This window comes from Cavia porcellus, unplaced genomic scaffold (genome assembly GCF_034190915.1).
Source record: "Cavia porcellus strain 051 isolate PalLab524CR breed Dunkin Hartley unplaced genomic scaffold, mCavPor4.1 scaffold_7, whole genome shotgun sequence".
NCBI lineage: Eukaryota > Metazoa > Chordata > Mammalia > Rodentia > Caviidae > Cavia > Cavia porcellus.
In genome coordinates this window covers 62,861,191-62,884,016 of record NW_026947490.1, presented here as the reverse complement: position 1 = coordinate 62,884,016, position 22,826 = coordinate 62,861,191, and the positions used below count along the sequence as shown (strand labels likewise).

The 22,826-nt window shown below is 42.6% G+C and overlaps 1 protein-coding gene across 1 annotated transcript in view; it reads right to left on the bottom strand.

Annotated features, from left to right (window-relative positions):
- Odad2 (outer dynein arm docking complex subunit 2) overlaps positions 1 to 22,826 on the bottom strand; it is a 181,094-nt gene that overhangs the window by 118,090 nt on the left and 40,178 nt on the right. Inside the window, exons 12-17 of the mRNA XM_063253714.1 lie at positions 16,073 to 16,219; positions 14,814 to 15,023; positions 12,268 to 12,510; positions 11,825 to 11,935; positions 9,096 to 9,250; positions 7,446 to 7,688 (exon numbers count right to left, since the gene is read on the bottom strand). Coding sequence (XP_063109784.1) covers positions 7,446 to 7,688; positions 9,096 to 9,250; positions 11,825 to 11,935; positions 12,268 to 12,510; positions 14,814 to 15,023; positions 16,073 to 16,219 — 1,109 coding nt within the window. The remainder of the gene's footprint in view (positions 1 to 7,445; positions 7,689 to 9,095; positions 9,251 to 11,824; positions 11,936 to 12,267; positions 12,511 to 14,813; positions 15,024 to 16,072; positions 16,220 to 22,826) is intronic.

The following is a 22,826-nucleotide window of genomic DNA, read 5'->3' as shown; positions in this document are numbered from 1 at the left end:
TTGGCTGACCCCAACCTCAGTGTGACAGTGCCTCCAGTGAATCAAAGCAGTGGGACCTTGGACGGCTCGGCAAGGTGCTCACTGTGGCAGGAGCACTGAACCTTTAGCTGTTCCAATAATAGCACCATGACTGTATGTTTGATTGGTTCTTTTCATCTTAGTTTCTTCTTGGGGAGAGAATTCATCTTCCTCTGTTCGTGGCTCTCCACAATGTATTATGTTGAATTCTAAGTTGACTATCTCAGGGAGCCTCTGTAGCCAGCTGTTATCTATCCACCATCTTTGCTCCCTCCACTACTTCTTGTTCATTCTGAGAGAAATATATTAGGGATGAGGGCTGCATATGCATTCTATCAGAGTTAATAAAATGGTACTAAACATATATATGTTTATCTTGATATGTGACCTAAGTTTTAGCCACAGCCAAATCACTAAAACATAAAATTGCTAGTCATTAAAATAACCTCTTAGTCCATGAGATCTAGAAGACTTACATAGGGAAGAGGCATTTATCATTTCCTCACATTTAACTTAAAGCTCAAAGATGCAATAAATCCTACCATTCTAGCAATAATAGCCATGTCGGAAAGAATAATGTTGCTTGGATTGTTACCAAACTCAAAATACTGTTTTCTGAAAGTGCCTTAGTGTGTTTATAAAAACACTTGTGGGAAAACCATCTCACAAATATAAAAGGCGGGTGTGCGAGAAAGAACAGGCTCTTAACTCGTGAAAGCTTTGCTGTAGAATTTGATATATTTGGTCTGTTTCTCGCCTTTAAATACTTTCTTCTTTGTTTTTGTTTTCCAATAACTCATTCTTCTAGTTTATCTCACAACCCTGGCTGGTCCTCCTTACTTTCTTTATAGGTAACTTTTTTTTGTTGATCCATTCTCCTAAAAAAAAGAAAAATGGTTTCACCTATGCCTCTTGTGGTCACCTTCCCCAAAGTGTTAAAGACATCATATTACATCTTGGATTCAAACCTAAATCTTAGAGGTCGCCTGTATGTCCAACCATAGACAAATGGATGGATAAAATGTGGGATTTATACACGATGGAGTAATAACCAGCCATAAAGAAAGATAAATCTGAGTCATTTGTGCATATAATGCTAAGAGAAATGTAGACCAAAATGCTAAGAGAAATAAATCACATGTTGAGGTTTATACAGCACATGGTTTCTTTTATGTAAGAAACAAAGTACAAATAATCAAAAAAGCAAATGAAAAGACAAATGATAAGAAACAGGGAGGTAAACTTCCTGGAGCTGGGAAGGGGATCTAGGGATGCAGGGAAGCAGGGAAGCAGGATGAAGGGGCAGAGAAGAGGAAGTAAAAAGGCTCAAGATGCAGTACACACATGGACCAAGTCCCCTCAATGAATGTACTTACTATACGTATCACAAACATGTACCAATAAAAATAATATTAGAGGGCAGAAAACACCTGGGTACAACAGAATGACGCTTTTGACCTTCACTTTTCCCTCTAGTTTCCCTTCCTCACAAGCCTTCACAGATTATGAATGATTACAGTTACTGAAAACGTAAACTATCCTATGCTCAGCTTCCATTCTCTTGCTTTAGTGCTTATTAGTTACCTAAGACAAAGGATTTTCTTTGTGGTATTTTCACACGTGCATGTAAGACACTTTGGTCATGCCCACATGCTCACTCCTTTCCCTGCATCTCACCTCTTCCCTCTTACACTGGCCTCCTTCTACTCTCATGGGGTCATTTTTTTATAGATCTCACATACAATGGAAAATGTGCAGTACTTTTCCGAGTTCAGCTTATTTCATTTAACATCACCATCTCCTGTTCCATCCATTTTCTTGCAGATGTGATTTGATTCTTTTAGTGGCTGAATAGTACTTCCTTGTGCGTGTACAACACATTTTTAATCATTCATCCATTGATAGACACCTAGGTTGATTCCACACCTTGGCTATTATGAACTGTTCCGTGATACACATGGATATGCAGATATCTCCAGAACATGTCAAATTGGGTACATACCAAGGAATTGTAGAACTGAATTATATGTTAGTTTTATTTTTACTTTTTGAGGAAACTCCATACTGATTTCCACAATGATAACTCACATTTACATCTTAAAATTTAGATATGAATATTCAACTGACTAGCCGCTGTCACCATTTGGACCTCCCAGAGGACCCTCAGTATCAGCGTGATCATAACAAACTCTGCCTATGTTCGTTCTATAATACATGTTTGTTAGACATCTGTCCTGAGCCTGGCACTGCACTGAATGTGTAGTGATGAACAAACTGACTTTGTCTCTCCCTTGTGAAGTTCAGGCTTCCTTCACTAGTCTTCCACCTGTATTCCCTGTATCAGAAAGTGAGTCCATTTGTTATCTGGCTTCCACAGCTAGAAACCTAAACCCTATCTCTGACTCCTTGCTCTCGTTTATAACTCATGTTCAATCATGTGTCTGGTCCTATCCGTTCTCTTTCTTCCCAGCTCTTCCATCTGTTGAATTACTTGCTCTTCATATAATATACTCCACAGGCTCACTTTAAGTTACCTTCACCTTACTTGCAATAATCCCTAAACAAGCTTTCCTGTCTCTACTCATGCTTAAAACTCTTCAGTGACTCTCAATTAATTTTAAAACAAAATCCCAACTTAGCATGGCATACAAAAGCCTGAACTATAATTGCCTACTTACATGTTAAAGCCAAACCCTGTGCAGCCAGATGGCCTAAATGATTAAAGACAGACAATTATTGTTTTCGGATGCCAGAAAGATAAGCTGAAAAAAGAAAATAAACACTACCAGAAAGTAACGGTATGGGACATGAAGATCAAATGGTAAAACAAACAGCAAAGTACACTTCTGCAGGCCGGAGGGTGAACGTGATTGTATTAATCATATTTTCACCACTGTGGTCAAATGTAAGAGGAGGAAAGGTTTATGTTGACTCTTGACTTCAGAGGTTTCAGTCCATGGTCAGCAGCTCCATTGTTTTTAAGTCTCTGAAAAGTTGGAAATGTCACAGCACACAGGCACAGCAGAGGCGAGCTGCTCACTTCATGGTGGCCGAGGAAGAAAGAGATCAAGAGCACAAGCCAAAGGCAGGGGCTGGGGACCAGAGATAGTCACACCCCATGATCCACATCCTTCAAACATATCCCAGTAATGTCATCTAATGATTTACTCCACAGATAAAGTCAGAGCCTTCTTGATCTCTGGAAACATCACAGGCACACCCGGAAGTGCGTGCTTCAGTAATTTCTTGGGAGTTTCTCAGTCTAATCAGGTTGACAATCAAGATTAACCATTGTACAAAGCAGTCTATGGGATGGTACCCCATAGGATTTTGGAGGATACATCTACACAGCAGCCCTGACAGCCTGGTTGTACATAGTAAGTAAAATGAGTAAGTTTATCAAAATGAAAGAACATAGGAAAGACATGTATTTGAACACAATAAACAACTCAAAAATATAAAGCCTAATAGAGATATGACCTCTACCCTACCCTGTCACTGCACTCTGCATTATAAATTATTCCCCTGGCAGCAGTCTGAATCGTTCAACCTCTTGTTTCTTGTCCTTAATTGAATCAAGAGTCAAAGAACTGAAGACTGGGCAGGAGACAAGGGCATTGAGACTGACTAGGTATGTCCTTTCTCTGCTATGTCTCTATCCAAGTTTAGAAAGGTAGGTATGCAGGCTCCCTAACACCTGCTAGACCAAAAGTTCACAAAGCTGTTAAAAGAGACACTGCTGAGATTTCAAAAAGGTCAAATTAGCCTTCCAGGTACCTCTTCTGCTTGAACTCATCTGTAGACTCCTTTTGCTCTCTCCCAAATCACACTTCCCATACTTACGTATTACCTTTTCACTGCTAGGGTCCTTATGTATATGTCTTTAACATGCTCCCCTACTCTCCTCCCACTCATTAAGGATACACATAAGTCCTACTTCTCCTGGAGAATCTATTACAGATTAAACTACATCCGCCCCAAACGCTTATATGAAAACTCTATTCCCCAGTACTTTCAAATGTAACTGTATTTGAAGACAGGCATTTGAGAAGGTAGGGTAAATGGAAGTCATTATGATGGATCTGAATCCAGTATTATTGGCGCCTTTACAGAGGAAGCGATTAGGACTCCTAGGAGACACTAGAGTCATACATGCACAAAAGGGTGTTCATGGAAGAAGGAGCAAATAAGTAGCCACCTGCATTCCAAAGAAAATGATCTTGGAAGAAAACAATCTTCTTAATACCTTGGTATTGGATTTCCACTCTAAAGAACAGTGAGGAAATAACCTTCTGTTACAGAAGCTACCTAGACTATAAAACTCTTTTATGGAAGCCTTAGAAAACTAAAATACATTTTGGTACTGGAACATGGGATGCTACTGTCATTAATACAGTTAGCACAGCCCAACTTATCTTGAAGAAACTGTTGCTAGAAATATGAATACAGATAAATATGGTGATTTAACTGAGATCCCATATAGACATGAAGAACATGCTACAGGAACTGGAAAAAAAGTGACCTCCAAAATTTGCTTGCTTGAATTATTTTCCAGCATTTTGTAGAAGGTAGAATTTGTGAGTGACCAATTTGATACTCCAGAGATTTTTTTAAACCATATGATAAAGATTCAGACTGCTTTCTCCTGTTTATTTATAGTGAAAGAGACAGAAAGATAAATCAAAGAAGGAACTGTTGAGCAAAAAAAACTAGAACTGGAAGATTTGAGAAATGTTCAATCTATCCATATTGGGAAAAAGAAAGAAAAAGACAAACTATGCTCAGGAGAGACAACCTCAGTAGAGGTTGTGGCTGGATGCTACGTTCTGGATGCAGTCTAATAGTATCTCCCAACAAAGGTTCACATGCAAAAGGCTTGGGGTTCTGGGTGACACTGTTAGGAGCTGGTGAAACTTTTAGGATGTGGGGCCACTGGGGGGTTCCTTGAGGGCCTGAGATAATTCCCGCTGGGCCTTTGAAGCTCCTATAGAAAGAGAGGTCCTGGCCCCTCCTGTCTTCTCTGGTCCTGGCACCAGTGTAACCACTTGGTCTGCACAAGCTCCCTCCCACCATAGCTATCTGTGCCATGGTGATGCAGTTCACAGAGGCCCTCACCACAGTGCTTGAGCTCTGCTATTTGGATTTGAAGCCGCCTAACTTTTCTTTCTCAGAGGCCTGATTAGATATTTTGCTATGGTTACACAAAGCTGACTATAGTAGGTTATGGGTACTACTCTTGGATTCAAAACCGAATCCAATAGGCCTGCTGCCATCTTGGACCAAAGGTGACCAAAATGGATGAAATGAAGGAAGGCTGATCAACTTCCAGGATCCCACAGGTCCAGCCAATAGAGCTATTCAATGGCAAACAACACACAGGAATAGCATTTGCAGGTCCAGAAATCAGGGGTGGAAATCACACTGACCTTACTCATTATTACACATCAGCAAATTTCTTACTTTCTGTCTCTGTGACCTTATAATCTTCTGACCTAGCCATTTTACTTCCAAAGGGAAGAATTCTTCTACTCTGAGATATAACAATGGACTTCCAGTCCAAACTGCCACCTGTTTACTCTGAGCACCTGATGCCCCAAGGCAAAAAAGGACGTCACAGTGATGTCTGGGGTGAATAACACTGGTCACCAAGGAGAAATTACGTTACTAGAGAAAGAACATGTCTGGAACACTGAGTGATCCCCTTAAGTGTCTCTTAGTATTGCCATAACCTATCATTAAAGTAAACAGAAAACTGCAAGAACTGAGTCCAGGAAGGACTAGTAATGGCCCAGACCACTTAGGAATAAAGATTTGAGTCACCCACAGGTAAAGAACAACAAAAGAGATGCTTGCAAAGGTCAAAGGGAATGTGAAATGGTTACGGGAGAAAGGTTATAAGGTCCCCTGACCAGTTACAGAAGTGAGGACTGTTGCGAGAATTTCTTCCTCCTTTTTTATGAATATATTTTATGAGTGTATATATGTTTGCCTCTGTATTCTTTGCTCTTTTATCTCTTCACCACCATAATATAACTTCAATAACTTTAACAGCCTGCATGTAAGCGATGTTAACTTTACACAGTAATATTTAATATTAGCAAAAGGAATTCTTTGAGAAACAGTTAATGCCTTTTCAGTTATACACAGATAATTATCACATAAGGCAGAAGTAGGGCCTTGTTACTGTCTTTGTTTAAATTTAACCTTTAAAGCTTAGAGATTGTGTATGAGATGCTAGGGATGCTAGATGCAGGGATGCTAGCCCTGTACTGTTAAACAGGCCATGGTGGTTGAGTCACTGCACCCAGATATTTGGTCAAGCCTTAGTCAGGACGTTTCTGTGAGATGCTTTCTAGATGAGTTTAACACTTAAAGTGGTGATGGCGATAAGCAAAGTAGTGTACCCCCATAATGTAACCAGGTCTCCTCCCATCATTGAAAGGCACTACAGAAGATTAATCTTCTTTGAGCAAGAAGGAAGTTTGTCAGCCAACTGCCTCTGGACTCAAACTGCAGCTCTCTCATGAGTTTCCAGTCGACCAGCTCATCCCTATCACCAAGCCTGCACAACTCCCCAAAATATATCCAGATAGATAGATAGATAGATAGATAGATAGATAGATAGATAGATAAATAGATGGATGACAGGTAGATGGGAGATAGAAATACAGATGAAGATATAAAAAGTGTCCGTTGGTATCCTTCTGCAATTGTTTCTAGGATATTTTTTGGATACCAAGGTCCACAGATGCTCAAGTCTCATTAAAATGGTACAGCATTTGCATATACTGTGCACATCTCCTATAAGCTTTATATGATTTTCAGACTTTTTTGCAATACCTAATATAATGTAAACAGTTGTTACACTATATTACTTAAAGAATAATGGTGAAAAAATCAGTGCATTTCACAACAGACATAATTTTCTACAAAATATTTTGAATCCCATATTTAAGTCTTATCTTCCTAAGTAGGCAGTAATTTAAGATTGCAACTGAAAATCCTTTGTCTCTTTCATTCATCAGCTCACAGTTCTTGTCAGGTGCTCCCAATATGTTTGCTAAATTGGCAAGAAAGAAGAAGAGGATACCATTAGAAGGCTACCCTGAGCCACACAGGATCCCCTGGTTACACTGAAAGATAGTTGTTCTCTAAAAAGCACAGAAAAAAATCTTTGCTGATTGCATTAAGATTTCCACATAAGAAACTGATTACTTATGTTGTAAATTCTCCCAAAAACCCAGCTCAGTGATGGCAATATTTTGGCTCAATATGTCATGCTTTGGGAAACTTGTGATCATTTATACAACAACACATTTTCTTCATCATTTGTGTACATCAATTCTAAGTGATGACATTGTTCTAGAACTACCACAGGTTTCCCTAATACCCTCACATTAACTCTCTCCAGCTCTGAGGCCACTTACACCATACTTTCGGGTTCCACTGCACAAGCACCGACTGCTTTGGTGACATTCACAAGAAGAGCTTGGTTAATCCCAACAAGCAGGTTCACGAGTGGCTGAATGCCACCACACCTCCGCACGATGACCCGGTTTTCATGATCTTGGCAGCATTCGCCCAAAGCCCCCACCACATTCACAAGCACCTCTTCAGGCTGATCGGTTAAAAGTCCCACCAGAGTCTCAATGGCTTTGTATTCCCGAAACCTAAATTCATCATCAGAAGAGAGAGCATGTTACTTTTAGTAGAAAGTTAGCTGTTTAATATAATATTAACAGTAATACAAGTAACAACTAAGAGTTATTAACTCCCAAGATCTACAGTTAATCCCCATAGCAACGCTAAGATGTAGGTACCATTTAATCTCCATTGTCAGACAGCCAACCTTTGGAAGTTTGGTAAACAGTAAGGTTTTCGATCACAGCCAGTTGTCTGCTCCTGACCTGTGCCCCGAATCCCCAAGTTGAGCATCCTCAAGACAAGTAGAGCTGCATCCAATCTGAGTATCTAGGATTCCACTCCGCCAAGGGTTTATCTCCCACCTTACATGAACTACTTTATGAACCAAGGACACGGAACATTTCATGCAAATGAATTTTACATTAAATATTTTTCCTCTTAGATACATTAAACATGGCTGGGTCAATAAGTCTCAAGATAAGTAGTAATTTGTGCCTAGATTTAAAAAACTATCAGACACAGTTGTCTTCAGTACTACTAACATGTTTAACACATCTTTTGTCTGTGCAATTTTATTCTGATTTTGTTTGCTGTACATTTAAACCCTAAGGAAAGCATCATACAAAGGTAAAGGTTTGAGACAGTTTCTATATAGAACATTTTCCTCTTTCTAATAAGTTTCAGCAGTATTTTTAAGTATGACGCAGCTGAATTTTTGATGCATGAAATTAGGGGACATTTTTAATTAAGAGAAAAGTTGAATTAGCTGAGGTTATTAATAATGTATTCATGACTTCAACCTACATTCTTTATTCAGTAAAATTTTGTGCTGGTTGGGACATGATTTTCTTATTAAGAGAAATCATGAGAGACAGGAAGTTGCCTCAAAATACTTAAGAATGTGAACTCAAATTATATAATGAAGAGATAAATCTAATGGTTAGAATCAATACAATCTTTCAAGTACTCTGCATAAAAAATCACAATTAATTTAAAATAAAACTTGATGAAATCATATTTGAAAAATACCCTATAAGTGTGTCTGGTTGGAATTGAGCTGTCTCATCTGTTTATCTTTAGAAAACGAAAAATAATGTAACCACTTTCCATCTCTAAAGATTCAGTGGGATGTTCATCCCCTCACCCTGGCAGGTCTCTGCAGGAAACATCAGAGAACTAACTCAAAAGGCTTCAACAGCCTATTTGCACAAAAATCACGTCAGAAGCCCTTCCACCCTACCCAAGCACACAAAACCACTCTGTGGTCACGCAGTGGGCAAGGCAGCCTTTCCTTTCTGAGGATCCCCTCATCTGCCTACTTAACCCACACAGTGACTTAGAGTTCACTCTTTAGGAAAGTAGCATGAAGCCCAAAGGATCCGCCCCCGTGGCCGAATCTGAGTTACAGAACGTGGAGGAGTGCCTTCTCTTACTTGGTCACATTCTCTTTGCTGATGGAACACTTCCATATCGCCCCCGTAACAGCAGCCAAGCGCTCTTTATTGTCGGTGTTATTAAGTAGGCTGGCCAGGGGTTTGAGTCCTCCGTGCAGCCGGACCAGGTCCCGGGTTTCCTCGTCTTCAGCACACTGCACAACAGGCAAACCAGAGGGGTCAGGTATCTCCAGTGCACAGCTGATGCCTAAAGAGGCTGCCATTCTATGAATGGTCCTCAATGTGGTTCCACTTAGGATTTTTCGACCCTGGGATAGTGTCAAATGAATAGGGATCTGAGGTCTTTTCCTGGCTTACTGATACACTACAGCATGCTCTCTTGTGATGCTGCACAGCCATAGTGAGGGGCAGCTCCCAGCAGCCACACAGCTACAGTGGTGAATGACCACTATGCCCGGTGCGCTGTGTTGCCAAGCAGTGATGCTCGGGAGTTTAGGTGTAGCTAATGCATTTTCACTTACGCTGCTCTCAATTTACCATGCTTTATCAGGATATAACCCCATCGTAAGTCAAAGAGCATCAACTTCATTTCAGAGTATCATTTTCTGATGATGTCTCTCTCAACATAATTCCTGTCCACACTGCCAGCCACCTGACAGTGTGGCTCCCCGCCATGCATGCTTTTGGGAAATGCCCAACAATTTCCGCTTAGTTGGCAGTTCTCCCTGGTTCTGAGGTGCCTCTTACTTCTACTAAGACAGAAACAAAGGTCAATAAGAAGCCAAAAGTAGGTGGGCATGGTGGTACATGATCATGATCCCAGCACTTGGGAGGCTGAAGCAGGAGGATCGCTGTGAGTGTGAGGCCAGCCTGGGCTGCATAGTGAAATATTTTCTCTAAAAGAGAAAAAAAAAAAGCAAGAAAGAAGGAAGGGAAGAAAAGAGCGGGAACCCAAAAAACACCCAGGTGGAGAATGCCTGTAGTGAGATAGATAACTCAGTGTTTGGAAATTGTACCAGAGGAGACAGACAGTAACAACACCAGAGACTTAGTCAAACTTTTAATGACCCTGTAATCTAGAGACGATTTTCTCAATAGGGTTTCCACAGCCAGAGGAACGGTTTACATCAATCCTACCTAGCCTTTTATTCAAACACATTTATCTTCACCGGTGCCATGCTTGGAAATAAATATTCCAGACTGTACTTCTCAGGCTACAGAGCAAATGTGTAATAAATGGAGCAGAGTTGCTGATGACCCTAAGCACGGCTGTCTTCTGAGACCAAAGGAGGCAGAAGCTTGTCAGACAACATCCAAGAAAGGTCAACAGACAAAATCCTCACCCTGGGGCTGGGGATTTAGCTCAATGGCATAAGTGCCTGCCTTGCAAGCAGGCAGTCATGAGTTTGATCCCTGGTACCGATAAAGAAAAAAAAGACCAAAAAAAAAAAAAAAATCCTCACCCTAAGGCACCACAGGGACCAACCCGCCATTCTGGTTCAGTGATGAATTTAAAAAGTAAACGCTATTTCCAACTTAAAATGTCAAGCGAAGGCCATAGGTTGAAGGAGGCTACATGTGCTCCCTCTAGTTCATACACTGAGTCTTAATTGCTACTAGAATACCTCCAAGTAGAAGTATGCTCAGAGACAGGCAATCTGGCTACACTGGGGTGGCCCTCATCCAGTAGCTCTTCATACGAAAACATTAAAGCACAAATAGACACAAAGGAAACATCACATGGAAGCACAAGGAGGAGATGGCCATGTGACGACAGGTCTTAGAAGTCGCCAACTCTACTGACACCTTGATCTTAGTCTTCCAGCCTCAGGGCTCTAGGGAAATGCATTTCTGTGGTTGAAGCCACCCAGGACTTATGGTATGGCAGCCCTAGAAGGCTAACCCAGTTTTTCTGTTGAAACAAATGCTTCCTCTGACTGTATCTTTCCAGTGTATGCTCTCACCCTGCACACCATCAATATATTTCTCTAGGGAACCCACCCTGATTAGGTAGAAGCTGGCACGGTCAGTGACTGACTGGGCACTCATTCATCATGGCAGACCATCTTTTCCCCTTTTGCCACTCTGTTTTCTAGCATACTATGAAATTTATAATGCACAAGAAGATCATGAGAAAGTAAGTAGCCAGACATCATGGCATAAACCTCGTGATCGCTGCTACTGAGGAGGCTGAGGCAGGAGGATGGCTAGTCCAAGCAGCCTTTGCGACTCAGCAAGAGTCTGTCTCAAAACTAAAACTGAGCAAGTAGCTCAGTGGCAGAGGATTTGCCTAGCAAATCCTAAGGCCCTGGGTTCAATTCTCATCACTGAAACTAGAATAACAAAGCTAATTATAAAAACATAAAGACACAGGTATGCAATGTATACTTATTTATGCATATTATCTTGGTAGGAAAAGCATTTTCCAAGATCACTGGATTTGGGTAAGATGTGCATAAAGCAATACAGATGCACAGGTACTTATTTAGCTATTTTACACTAATTGTTCCCAGAGACTCTGACAGACCCGACTTACAGAATTGTACTTAATCAGATGTACTGAGTTGGTTTCTCCCTGACACATGTAAGTACCGTACCTACCATGGTCACAGGACAGTGGTCCTCAGACCTATAGGTGCAGGAAAATCCCTAGGATATTTGTCAAAACTGCAGACCTCAAGGTCCCTCCTGAGAGAAGGTGACCACGGGTTTACTGCCTTGAACAGGGCGAGCAAGGACACCCCCTGCAGTAGCCAAGTTGTGCCCACCTGGTAAATGGCCATGGCACAGTGCTCTTGCAACTGCTCATTCTCGCTGTTGAGATTCTTCACCAGGTTCTCAATGATCCTTTCTGCTTTGATTGCAGCTCGATAGTTCTCCTAGGAACAAAAGCTAAAGTGTTTATGTGCGTATAACACATAAATATGATGTCTACCTACACTTATTGAGAATGATAGGGAACAAGCTTCCTAACTGCATAAACAGCGAGGTCAAATCTTAACATGTCAATACAACAATAAGAGAATTAATCAACACTGACAAAATTGTATCACATGGGGATTGGTTTACTTAGTGTACCAGTGGGATCTTTTGTGCTGATGAAAAGCTGACATTCTGGGGGAAAAATCCTTTACAGTCATGATAACCTTAAATACTATTGTTTTGACTAAAGAAAAGTCAATGTAAGAAGGCAAAGGATTGCTTTGAGCACCTCTGATGCACATTCTTGCAACGTCCCCACCACTGGGATTAGCATGTCTTCATGTGAAGTCTTAAGTAAGCGAGCCAACAGAGGGATGCCCCCAGCTTTACGAATGGCTTCTTTGTTGGAATAGCTCTTGCTGCAGCTCCACAGAGCCAGCGCCCCGCAGCGAGCCACTTCCACGTCTCTGGTTTCATACAGACTTGACTGAACAGGTTCTACTGAATTCTGGGCACAGTCCAGCAAGGAAACCTGTAGAAGAGATGAACGCAGTTCAGCTGGGTATCTTTAAAATATAACTCACGACACCCTTCAGTAGCCGCAGAGTTGCTATTGTCCCTTCATCAAAACCAAGAACACCATTTAAAAAATAACTTTTCTATTATACAGTAGCCAATGAAAATAAAGAAATAAACAAAGCACTTCAAAAGACCTTCCTTTGGATTTGGGAGCTCTTGTATTTCTTAGCCACAAGAAACTTAATGTCGCCACAATACTATTTCCTTAATACGTCTCTAATATTACATTATTAATATTTATAAACCACATTCTCAGCCCTACTATCTCAGAAAATCAAGGTCCTAAAACCAAGAGAACTATGCAATGAGAACTGCGTGGTTTACACACACTCAAAACCACGAGACCTTTGGGAAGCACACAGCCTTCCACATACACCAGTGACACTTTTTTCTTTATAATAACCAAAGTCACTAAAGACTTTAACCCAAAGGCAATTTACTGAAAGAATTCAGCAGTATGTCAGGTTGCACCTTGGTGGGAGCGAAGTCAGGTCTTTTCCAAGTTGAGACTAGAATAACAAGAGAAAGCTGTCTTCCTTGGAGGTGCACTGTCTTTATCTGGGGATGTGACAGTCATGGTCTATATATCCATTCTAGGTTCCTTGCTGGCCAAATTCCACAGATCCTGTCACTTAGTCAAGACCATCCCAAGTTTAGAAGGGAGCTACTCACACGAAGTCTACAGCTTCAATTCCAATTTCAGATTCCTGGGAGAGAGTCTACTCAGCCTGAGTCAGGTAGACACAACCACGAGCCTGTTAGTACAGTTACCACCATGACCTGGTAAGTGCAAGGCAAAGAGCATTCACACTGCTTTGCTACTGGCTTCCAAAGGGACAGCAACACAAGAAAAACAGTTCTGAGACAATGGGCTTGAACACCGGGAAGGCCATGTATAAGAATCTTCATTCCCCTTAACCCATCCTGTAGGCAAGCAATTCATGGCTTCCAGTCTTTAGCCTGTCCCCCACCCACGTCACGCAGGTCTGGCCACATGAAAACTCCACCACTTCCAAATCCCTCAGTGCTGTTTACCAGCTGCCCCCATTCTCTTGGAGTACTATTCCCTGGTGGTTCTGCCTAACAAATACTTTATAAAACTCAGCAAAAACAACTTTTCTTTCCAGGTTTCCTCATCCCCTTTCTCCTAGCAGAACTGACAGATCACCCTGCCTTTGTTCCTCTATGATTCTCAGCACGGATGTCAGTTAGATTCCTAAAACTTGCCATCACACGTTCAGTTGCATGCTCGTCCTCTCTACTACGCATGCCCAGCACCATGAAAAAGTGACATCACTGACTAGGACAGGCATTCATCCCAGCACGTATTCTATAACCTGTCATGAACAGCGCTGCTCAGGAAAGGTCTGAAATGTTTTTCAGTGACACAGAAAGAGAAATACAGACACAGGCCACGGCACTGACAGTGTAAACATGTGTACACACTCACATGGAGCTTGCCACACATCCCACCGGGATGCATTGTCCCTGCTTGCTCACCTATTGGGGTGCTTCTCCAGAGTGACCTCTTGGGCACCCACACCCATGGTGGCCAGCTCAAAGCACTAGGGCTGTAACCAGCCAATGGTCCACCTCTCTACAGTCGTCTCACTCACTGGTAGTATTCACCAGGGCCCCTTGTCTGGTAAAACTGGAAAAACACATCTTTATGCCTCAGATGCCAGGTGAAGCTTCTGTAATTTTGTATTTCTAGTTCATATCTCAATATTCCAACTTTTAAAGAAAAGTTGGAATGATGGATACTGACAGTTTCTAATCCCGGTATCATTTCACATAATACATGGAATACATCACTACTGTTCTTCACAGTCACAACACTGACCACCGACCACAGATGTTTCTCCCGGACACCTGCACACTCTGTCTGCATAGCACCCCACCTGAGCTGCTGGCAGCTCTATCCTCTGACTCCCAGTGAGGGGCTCTCTCCTGGGAGGTCCTCACTCTGAGACCTCCCTGGGAGGCCCGGGCTCCCAACCCATGCTCCACCCAGCCCCCCACTTCTCACTGTCTCTTCCCAAACACACAAATAGATCCTTCCAGCACTATGGATGACAATTTCAAGTTTTTCCTACTTCTTTGAAAAAGGAATACAGATATCCTCTTAAGGCCACTTCCAAATGCAAGTGCACTAAAATGAATATTCTCAAGGATGCATAGCAGAACCAGATGACTCCAGAACATGCCCTGTGGCCGCACACAGCAGGCTGTGTGGGTGGCTCTGGTGCTACTCACCAGCTTGGTGATGCCCCCATGCTGTCGCACTACCCGGTGGGCTCGCTTGAACTTGGCAACATGCGCGATGGTCTCAGCTGCCAGACACTTCAGACTCTTGTAGGGAGAATCGAGTATATTAACCATAATTGGTAAGCCCCCAAGATCAACAATATTCCGTCGGATTTGAGGATTATGACTGATTTCCTTCAGGATTTTTAATGAACCAATCTACATGGGGGGAAAAGTGATAAATGAATGAAAGCTTAATACATAACCAGGGCTATGTTTTTAAAAATTCCAAGTCTCCCTAAAAGCTTTCCCCAATTAAGCTTTTTAAGAAATAGTTTCCATCCCCAAGATGTACCTTCCTTCATTTATGTAAACAAACATTCATTGCTCCAGCAGTGAAAGAACTAATGGAAAAGAGCAAAAGAGAGAGAGGGAAAAAAAAACCTCAGCAAACTCTCTAGCTTCACCGCTCTTAGTAGACTTCAAGAATCACTAATTCTGGAGGTCATGCAGCTGTTACTTTTCAGAGACCTAACGGCTGCTTTTGCTGAAAACAATGTCTCTTCGCCTGGACCTGAATGTGTCCAATAGGGGCTGGAACAAGACAAAAAGACTAGCAAGCCAGGAGCAGTGGCATAGGCCAGTAATTCCATTCATGTGAGGCACAAAGATTGCAAGTTCCAGCCCAGCCCAGGCAACTTACTATCTTAACAAGACCCTGTCTCAAAATAAGAAATTAAAAAAAAAAAAAAAAGCTGGGGTGTGACTCAGTGTGAAGACCCAGGGTTCATTCTCTAGTACGAAAAGAAAAAACACTTGATATCAAGGTCTTCCTCTTCCTCTTTCCCAGCCTTAACTTTTGGGCTCAAGACACGAACCAGCTCCATGACCAGAAAGACCAGACATAAAAGGAGTAAGAGGAGGAGGTTCCTGAGGTCCTGAAAAATATTCCCCGATTCCCAGAAAATACCTGAGTACTCCTCCCCTGTATTAGCCTGCCTCTCTCCCTCTCATTGTTTTTATTTCTTCTGTGCTGCTGCCTCTCCATACTTCAGTAACTGAACAAGTTTTCTCTTACGTTTCTTTTGTCTCTGGAGTAGGAGGCCTTATCAAGTGGCAGCAGAATGCAACCTTCTCTAGGTTACAAGATGAGACAGTGAGCAGGTCGCTTATGAACCCTGATAGCTACAGGCAGGGTGTGGCAGCCACTCACACTGGGAAGACAGCCAGGAGGAGAAGGGCTGGTGCATTGTGAAAAAGTCACTCACCTTACATTTGACCTCGTCTGTATCAAGTAAGTTTATTAAGACCTCCAGGCCTCCCACGTCTCTGATCGCCAGCTGACAGGTCTCCTGAGCAAGGTTGAAGTCCCGCATGGAACACAATGCAATCACTGTCGCAGTCTGATTTCCTCCCTATGAAGAAGCATTGAATGGTGACATGAAACCGTGCTCCCGTAGAAATGCACAAAATGCTCAGGAATTCACAAACTAGGAAAAGTGTCTCCTTCTGCACACATGTTAAAATTTTTTAAGTTCTCTGAGTGGGCTGTAATTTGTTAAATAAATTGTGTCAAGTTGAAATAGGGAAAAGCTGCTTGGGGCATTGTATTATTCCAATTAACGAGTCACCATTGAAAGGCCATCTGTCTCCTTTAAATTAATAGCTGTAATGTTAGGTGGTATTCATATATTAAGAAGAGTCCAGGGGATGCTGTGAGAGCAAAAGCAACGGAAGTTTTATGTTTAGGTAACAGAGGGTCTACCCAGTTTTTAAACCGTGTTGTAAAGTATAATCTGTGCCCTAAACTAATTACCGCAGATTATATGACTTTTGTCCCTGTTATCTGGCATCTAACTCCTACAGTCCTGTATCTTTGAAATGGTATCTTCTGGACACTACTAAATTGCTCAGATTGCCTTCCCCAGTTGGATCCTGTAGGGGAATTGGTTACCAGGAAGACCAAGGTACCACTGAAGAGGTGCTGGAGTCTGATGCACCATGGAACCCTCAGGCCCTCTCCCCAGATAATGCCCTGTGCCTTTTTCAATCTGAATTCTGTGTAACACCCTTTATAATAAACCAGTGAGAGTTTTCCCCTGCGTCCTGTGAGCTGCTCTAATGAAATCATCAAGCCTGAAGAGGAGGTGGTGAGAACCTCAATGTACAGCCTGAGTCGAGCAGAGTCACAACCTGGTGACTGGGGCCCGATGTGTGAGAGGATGTTGCCCTCAGTCCATGGGATCCAACACTCCTCTCCAGGTGGGCAGCGTCAGCACAGACTGGAATTAGTGGACACACAGCTGGCGTCATCTGCCGCAGAACTTCGGACTTTTCCCTCGCGGGCAGGAAGAAGTCCCCACACCATCTGGGTTGCAGAATAAGCCCCTGTATTGAGCACTGCTATGTAACAGCCAAGGAAACACTTCCCCTTCACAGCTGTCCAGGAACAGTGGAGAACACACAGCCTGGAGATGGGAAACTGTCAGACAACACCGCAACATCGAGAAACTCAGAGCAGGGCGGGTGAGGGCTGCGGGAAACAGGAAGCGGTTCCAGGGAGACCTGGAGCCGGCCTGGATGGGCAGGGCGAAGGAGGAGAAAGGAGGCTTCCCTGTCATGGGGAACGTGCTGGCCCGCCAGAGGTTCACTCGAGTCAAGGTCTACTGACCAGTGGCCACATGCAAAGAGTGGTCGTGACCTGTTTTCCTAAGAAACACAACAACTAGAGCTGTCTATTTATTTTTTATGGCTGATTAGTGAATTAGACCTGCCAGGGATTAAGGTTAGAATCCGATACAGGAATTCTCAAGGACCACGCAGGTCACTCCTGGCTTGGCCTGCTCCCACAACCACAGCACTCTACTGTCCCTCTGGCCGATGGCCATTGGGAGTGCTGGCACAGACACTGAAATGGTTCACAGACATTAATCCAGGATTTATTTTCCTTTTGTTGGAGGTGTGGGGGTTTGAAACACAGGCTCACTATGTAATGTAGACCAGGTTGCCTTCAAACTCATGGTGACTCTCCTGCCTCAGCCTTCCAAGTGCTGGGATTACAGGTGTGCACCACCACACCCGGCCAAATGTAGTATTTCTGCTGATACTAAGAATAAATGGTTTTTGTAAAACATGATCATGAATGTCAGTGTTTGATTCCTTTTTCAAAACAGTTCCAAGGTCCCCCGATCTCTCTGTGTTAAGGGGAGAAACTTCCATGCTTGTTAAGCACTTATGTGGCCATTTTCTATCTTACATATTACATGTCTATTAACATTTCTATTACCCCTGTGCTCCCTCCTACACTCATGACTCTTGTTGAGATTTAAATGCCAGTGTAACAGTATTAAGAGGGGGCACCCTCCAGAGGTGATCAGGAAGTGAGGGCAGTGCTTTTATGGGTGCATTAACGCCACTGTCCTGGGGCCGGTTCGGTATCGTGGATGGCGTTGCTGTAAGAGAGTTCTGTGCGCTCTCCATCCAGTGACGCCCTTCTCCATGTCCTGACACAGCATAGAGGCCGTCACCAGATGCCGGAACCTGACAGTGCACTGCCTGTCCTCCAGAATGGAGAGACAGCTCCCTCTTCTTCATGTATTACCAAGCCTCAATATTCCACGACAGCAACAGAAAATGGACTGACGCATACAGAAAGCAGGTAAAATGTAATCATTATACATATATGCTGTGTATTGATGCACATTTCTATATATTCAATTTTAAAATACACATACTAGTACATATAATGAAACACAGAAATTACATACAAGGACAAAAAAATTACACACAAATTGCCAAACCGCTTCCTCTTTGGTAGCACACATGTGCACATATGCAAATCCTCTTGTGCATCCGATACATTACTTTTGAAATAAGAAAATGTGATGACTGGGAGCGTGCAACAGAAAGAGAAGTGGGAAAGGTTTAAGTTTCCATTCTTTTTTAAGAACACACCTTTCTCTGCTCTAGAAATCCTGCAAGCAACGGTCCTAGAGTGACATCCCCGACTATGTCCGTTTTTCATATTGGTCCTACTGCAATGGGTAATCCAGGCTGACCCTGTACTCAGGATTAAGTTTAGAAAGACTACAGCCTTAATTTCATTACTCATATTTAAAATGAATTATGCTTTATAACTTTCAGTGTCTTTCTCTTTTTACCATCAAGAGAAATGTTTCCACTGCCATTTGCCTACAGTTGGCTTTATGATATAAAATAGTAATAAATCCTTTCTTTATTAGCTGTCAGATCATTAACTCCTTTGTTTGGCTCCAGGAACCTCCCCCATACTAGCACCATCCATTTCTCGTTTTTAAAGAAGGATGTACATACTAAGCCTAATTAATTAAAGCAAATGCAGTATGCAGTACACAAAAAGGTAAAACACAGAAAATATGGAAAACAATTCCCTCCTCTTCCTCTGAATTTAGATGGTTAAATGGTGCCAGGAATTTCTCCTGGCAGTTTCTGAAGAAACAGAGCTGGGTTACTACATGAAAAGTTAAAAATCCAAACCAGGAGTTTCAAGGGGAGGGGTTCTCCCAGCAGAGGGCGAGGAGACACAATACCCTGCCTGGGGGGACCCAAGCCACCTTTCTCCTGGGCTCGTCCTCAGGAATGAAGGCAGCACAGCGCAGATCTCTCAGCAGCTCAGGACTGAGCACTTCTTCAGCTGCTACTCTTGCTTTATATAATTTCCTTTCGTGGCAATTTTCTTCCTAATCACCCAATGTAATCTTTATTTCCAGTCTCAAATTGTCTTCATTTTTATTTTCTAGACTATGTCTACTTTTAGGCTTCATTTCATTATTTACACTGCAACCGGCATGATTTTTAAAAGCCATGTTATTATAACTGATGCCCAAAAGGTCAGTTTGTGGGGGCTTTTTAAACATTTTAAATCTTCACCAATCTCAAAATCAAAATACTAACACTTTGCATGTATCAAGAAGCAGTTAGAGCCTTATAGGAAAAAAAAAAAACCTGTAAATCAGCTTTTTCTGAAAATCTGGAAACATATTCATAGGCTTGAGGGATTTTTTTTAGAACAGTTTTATATTAGGAAAAGTTAGTTTTTCCACATTTCAGGATTTACTTCTCCTCTTGTCACTGACCACACTCCCAAAAGGATTATAAATCTTTCAAAATGAATACCAGAAGACGGCAGCCAAAATATTCAACATACAGAGCCACAAATGTTAGCCAATTGCTATTCTTTAAATACCAGCTATGTCAGAGGATTTCCAAACCTTCGCCCTACTCTGTCCAGATGCCCTAACACTCGAGCAGAAGCGCGCACACCCCTGCTTCAATCAAAGTCCCCTGAGCACACAATTAGTTGCCAATACTTATTTCCACATTTTATCACGCATTTGCTTTTGTGAGCGTTTAAGAGCCGGAGAAAACATAGTAAAATATTGTTTTACTAGCTTCTGAAGGGCTTGGGAAAATGCTTCCAATAAACTTTTCCATTTCTGAAATGAACGCGACTCTTCTGCTAGCTGTCTTCGGCAGCCCTGGCTTCCCTCAGACCTCTCTGAAGCCACAGTCCCGTGTCTCCCGGGTCCCTCTCCTCTCTGAGACCCAGAGATGTTTACTCACCCTCACAGTCGGGTTTCAAATGCACAGAGAGTGGATGGGTGCTGCACTCACATTTCTTACAATTTCTTTTTAAAAGACACAATGAATGGAAGATAGTTTTCTAAACAGTTTTTGAAATAAGGAAGTGTCGCTGTCCCTGGCATATGGAGTGAGGTCCCTTCATTACTGTTTACACGCTCTTCCAAGTTAGGAGGAACAGCGTATTTGGGCAGCTTCGTGGGTCACTTTTGTACTCTTTCACTCAGCAGATGCATTCCGCACTTTGGGAATACGGGTGACAGGCACTCATGGTGCACCACAACAGAGAGATGTGGCCCGGGCCTTCACAGAGCTCACGCATTACTGGAGCAGAAAAGCACTAGCCTTTTAAGCTTATACCAGTAAATAAAACTATTAAGTCTGCAAAGTCCTCCAGGGGCCTGGATCTCTAGAAGCTCAGCGTAGGAAACTAGGGGCAACATCCCTGGAAGAACATCTGAGCAGAGATCTGGACAGGAAGCAGAGGCTATGCTTGGTAAGAAAGAAGGTGACACCCAAGAAAAATGTGTGCAAAAGTCCGTGTTACAGCTTACCATAGCTAAATCTTGGAAGCAGCCTGTATGTCCACCAACAGATGGAAGTGATAAGAGAAAATGTATTTATATGCAGCGGAACACCATGCTGCCATAAAGAAGGATAATTCTGAGTCACTTGTAGGGAAATGGATGCACCTTGAGACCATAATGCTAAGTAATATTAAGGGAAATAAACATGCAAGCTTAAATGATCATCTGGTTTCTCTTAGATGAGAAACTCTAAAGTATAAATAACTTTAAGAGCAAAAGAAAGATGATAGTAAGATGTACTGAGGTAGATCCTTTGCAAATGAGATGGAAAACTGGAGATGGAGGGAAGGGAAAGCGAATTCAGGTGTGTTATGCACATGCATTGACTCCCCAGATGAACACGATCACAAACCCTGCAAATGCGTCCTGATGAACTCAACGGGAAGCGCTGCCTTAGTGTGGGACACAGCACAGCTAAGAGCACAAGAAGCCAGCACGGCCCCAGCCGAGATAGAGATCAGTAAACAGTGAGCTGTAAATGCAGGTGGGCGCCAGCTGCTGCTGGGCTGAGGATTTTAGTCTTCGAGCTTTGTGGAAGCTTGCTCCAGCTGCAGAGTTCCCACTGGAAGATGCTCGATGAGGTCCTGTGGACACCAGGCAGGCTGCAAAGAGGTCCCAGGAGTGGAGCATCACTGGGACAAGAGGCTGGCGGGCCAGGACTCATCATGCCCCACACAGGGACTTTCAAGTGGAAGCTTTCATTTGCTTCTTCTTGTTCCCTTTGCCCTGGAAAGGACACACTCAGGTACCCTATGAAAGCAGTGGGCAACGCACCTGCAGAATCACGGTTAGAATTTATTGTCAGAGCCCCACAGGACTGCAAAGACACCATCCAGTGCCTCCTGTGCAATCAAGCAGCAGCCAGTGAGACCTGGGGAGGTGACACCACCATCACGCAGCCATCCAGCTGGCTTTCAGCACCCTCAGAATTCTTTTCCTCCAAACAAGCCACTCGGACAGCAAGGAAAGGGGCGTCCTGCCAGCGACTGCTCGTTAACGAAGGCAGAGGGCCCAGTGCCCAGCACAGAGCTTGGCTTCGAGATGCCTTTTCTCCAAGGACAAGGAGTGGCAAAATGTGCTCAGCGTAAGGAGCGTATAACTGCAGAGTGGGACAGTAAAGCACAGAGCTGTGCCCTCTGCTTATTTTCAAACCTTTTTTATACGGCTGACTCAGCACTCATAAATCCAAGACTCAACAGAACCCAAGGAAAAGAAAGTAAATCCTATTTTCAGATCCATATCTATAGAAATATATATAGAGGGAAATATGTCTCACCCGGATAGGATGGTGGACACCACAATCTCAGTGCTCTGGAAGGCTGAGACAGGAGGATCCAAACGTGAACTCAGCCTGGGCAACTTAGTGAGACTGTCTCAAAATAACAAATTCAAAAAGGGCTGGAAATGTAGCTCAGTGTAAAGGCCCTGGGTTTAATTCTCAGTGCAAGGTGACAAAAGGAAAGATGCAAAGGAGGAAGAGGAAGGGGAGACAGATGGAGAGAAAGGAAGAAAAAAAGAAATTACACTAAAGTCATCTTACCACCTTGCTAAGAATTTTTATCAGAAGATGCAAGAGTCCCCTGCTTTTTTAAAAATGCAGAATATTTACAGGAACAGACAATATATGAGAACATTACAGTGATTGAAATGAGGAAAAATTTATAGCAAATGTAGTCGTCTTCCTGAAAAATCCAGAGGAATGAGCTAAATATTTATGACAGTTAATAGGAGTTCACGAAAGTGGTGAGAAACAAAGGCAACATTTAAAATGAGTAATTTCCACACTCTAAGAATAATAAACCAAAATGGGTAATTT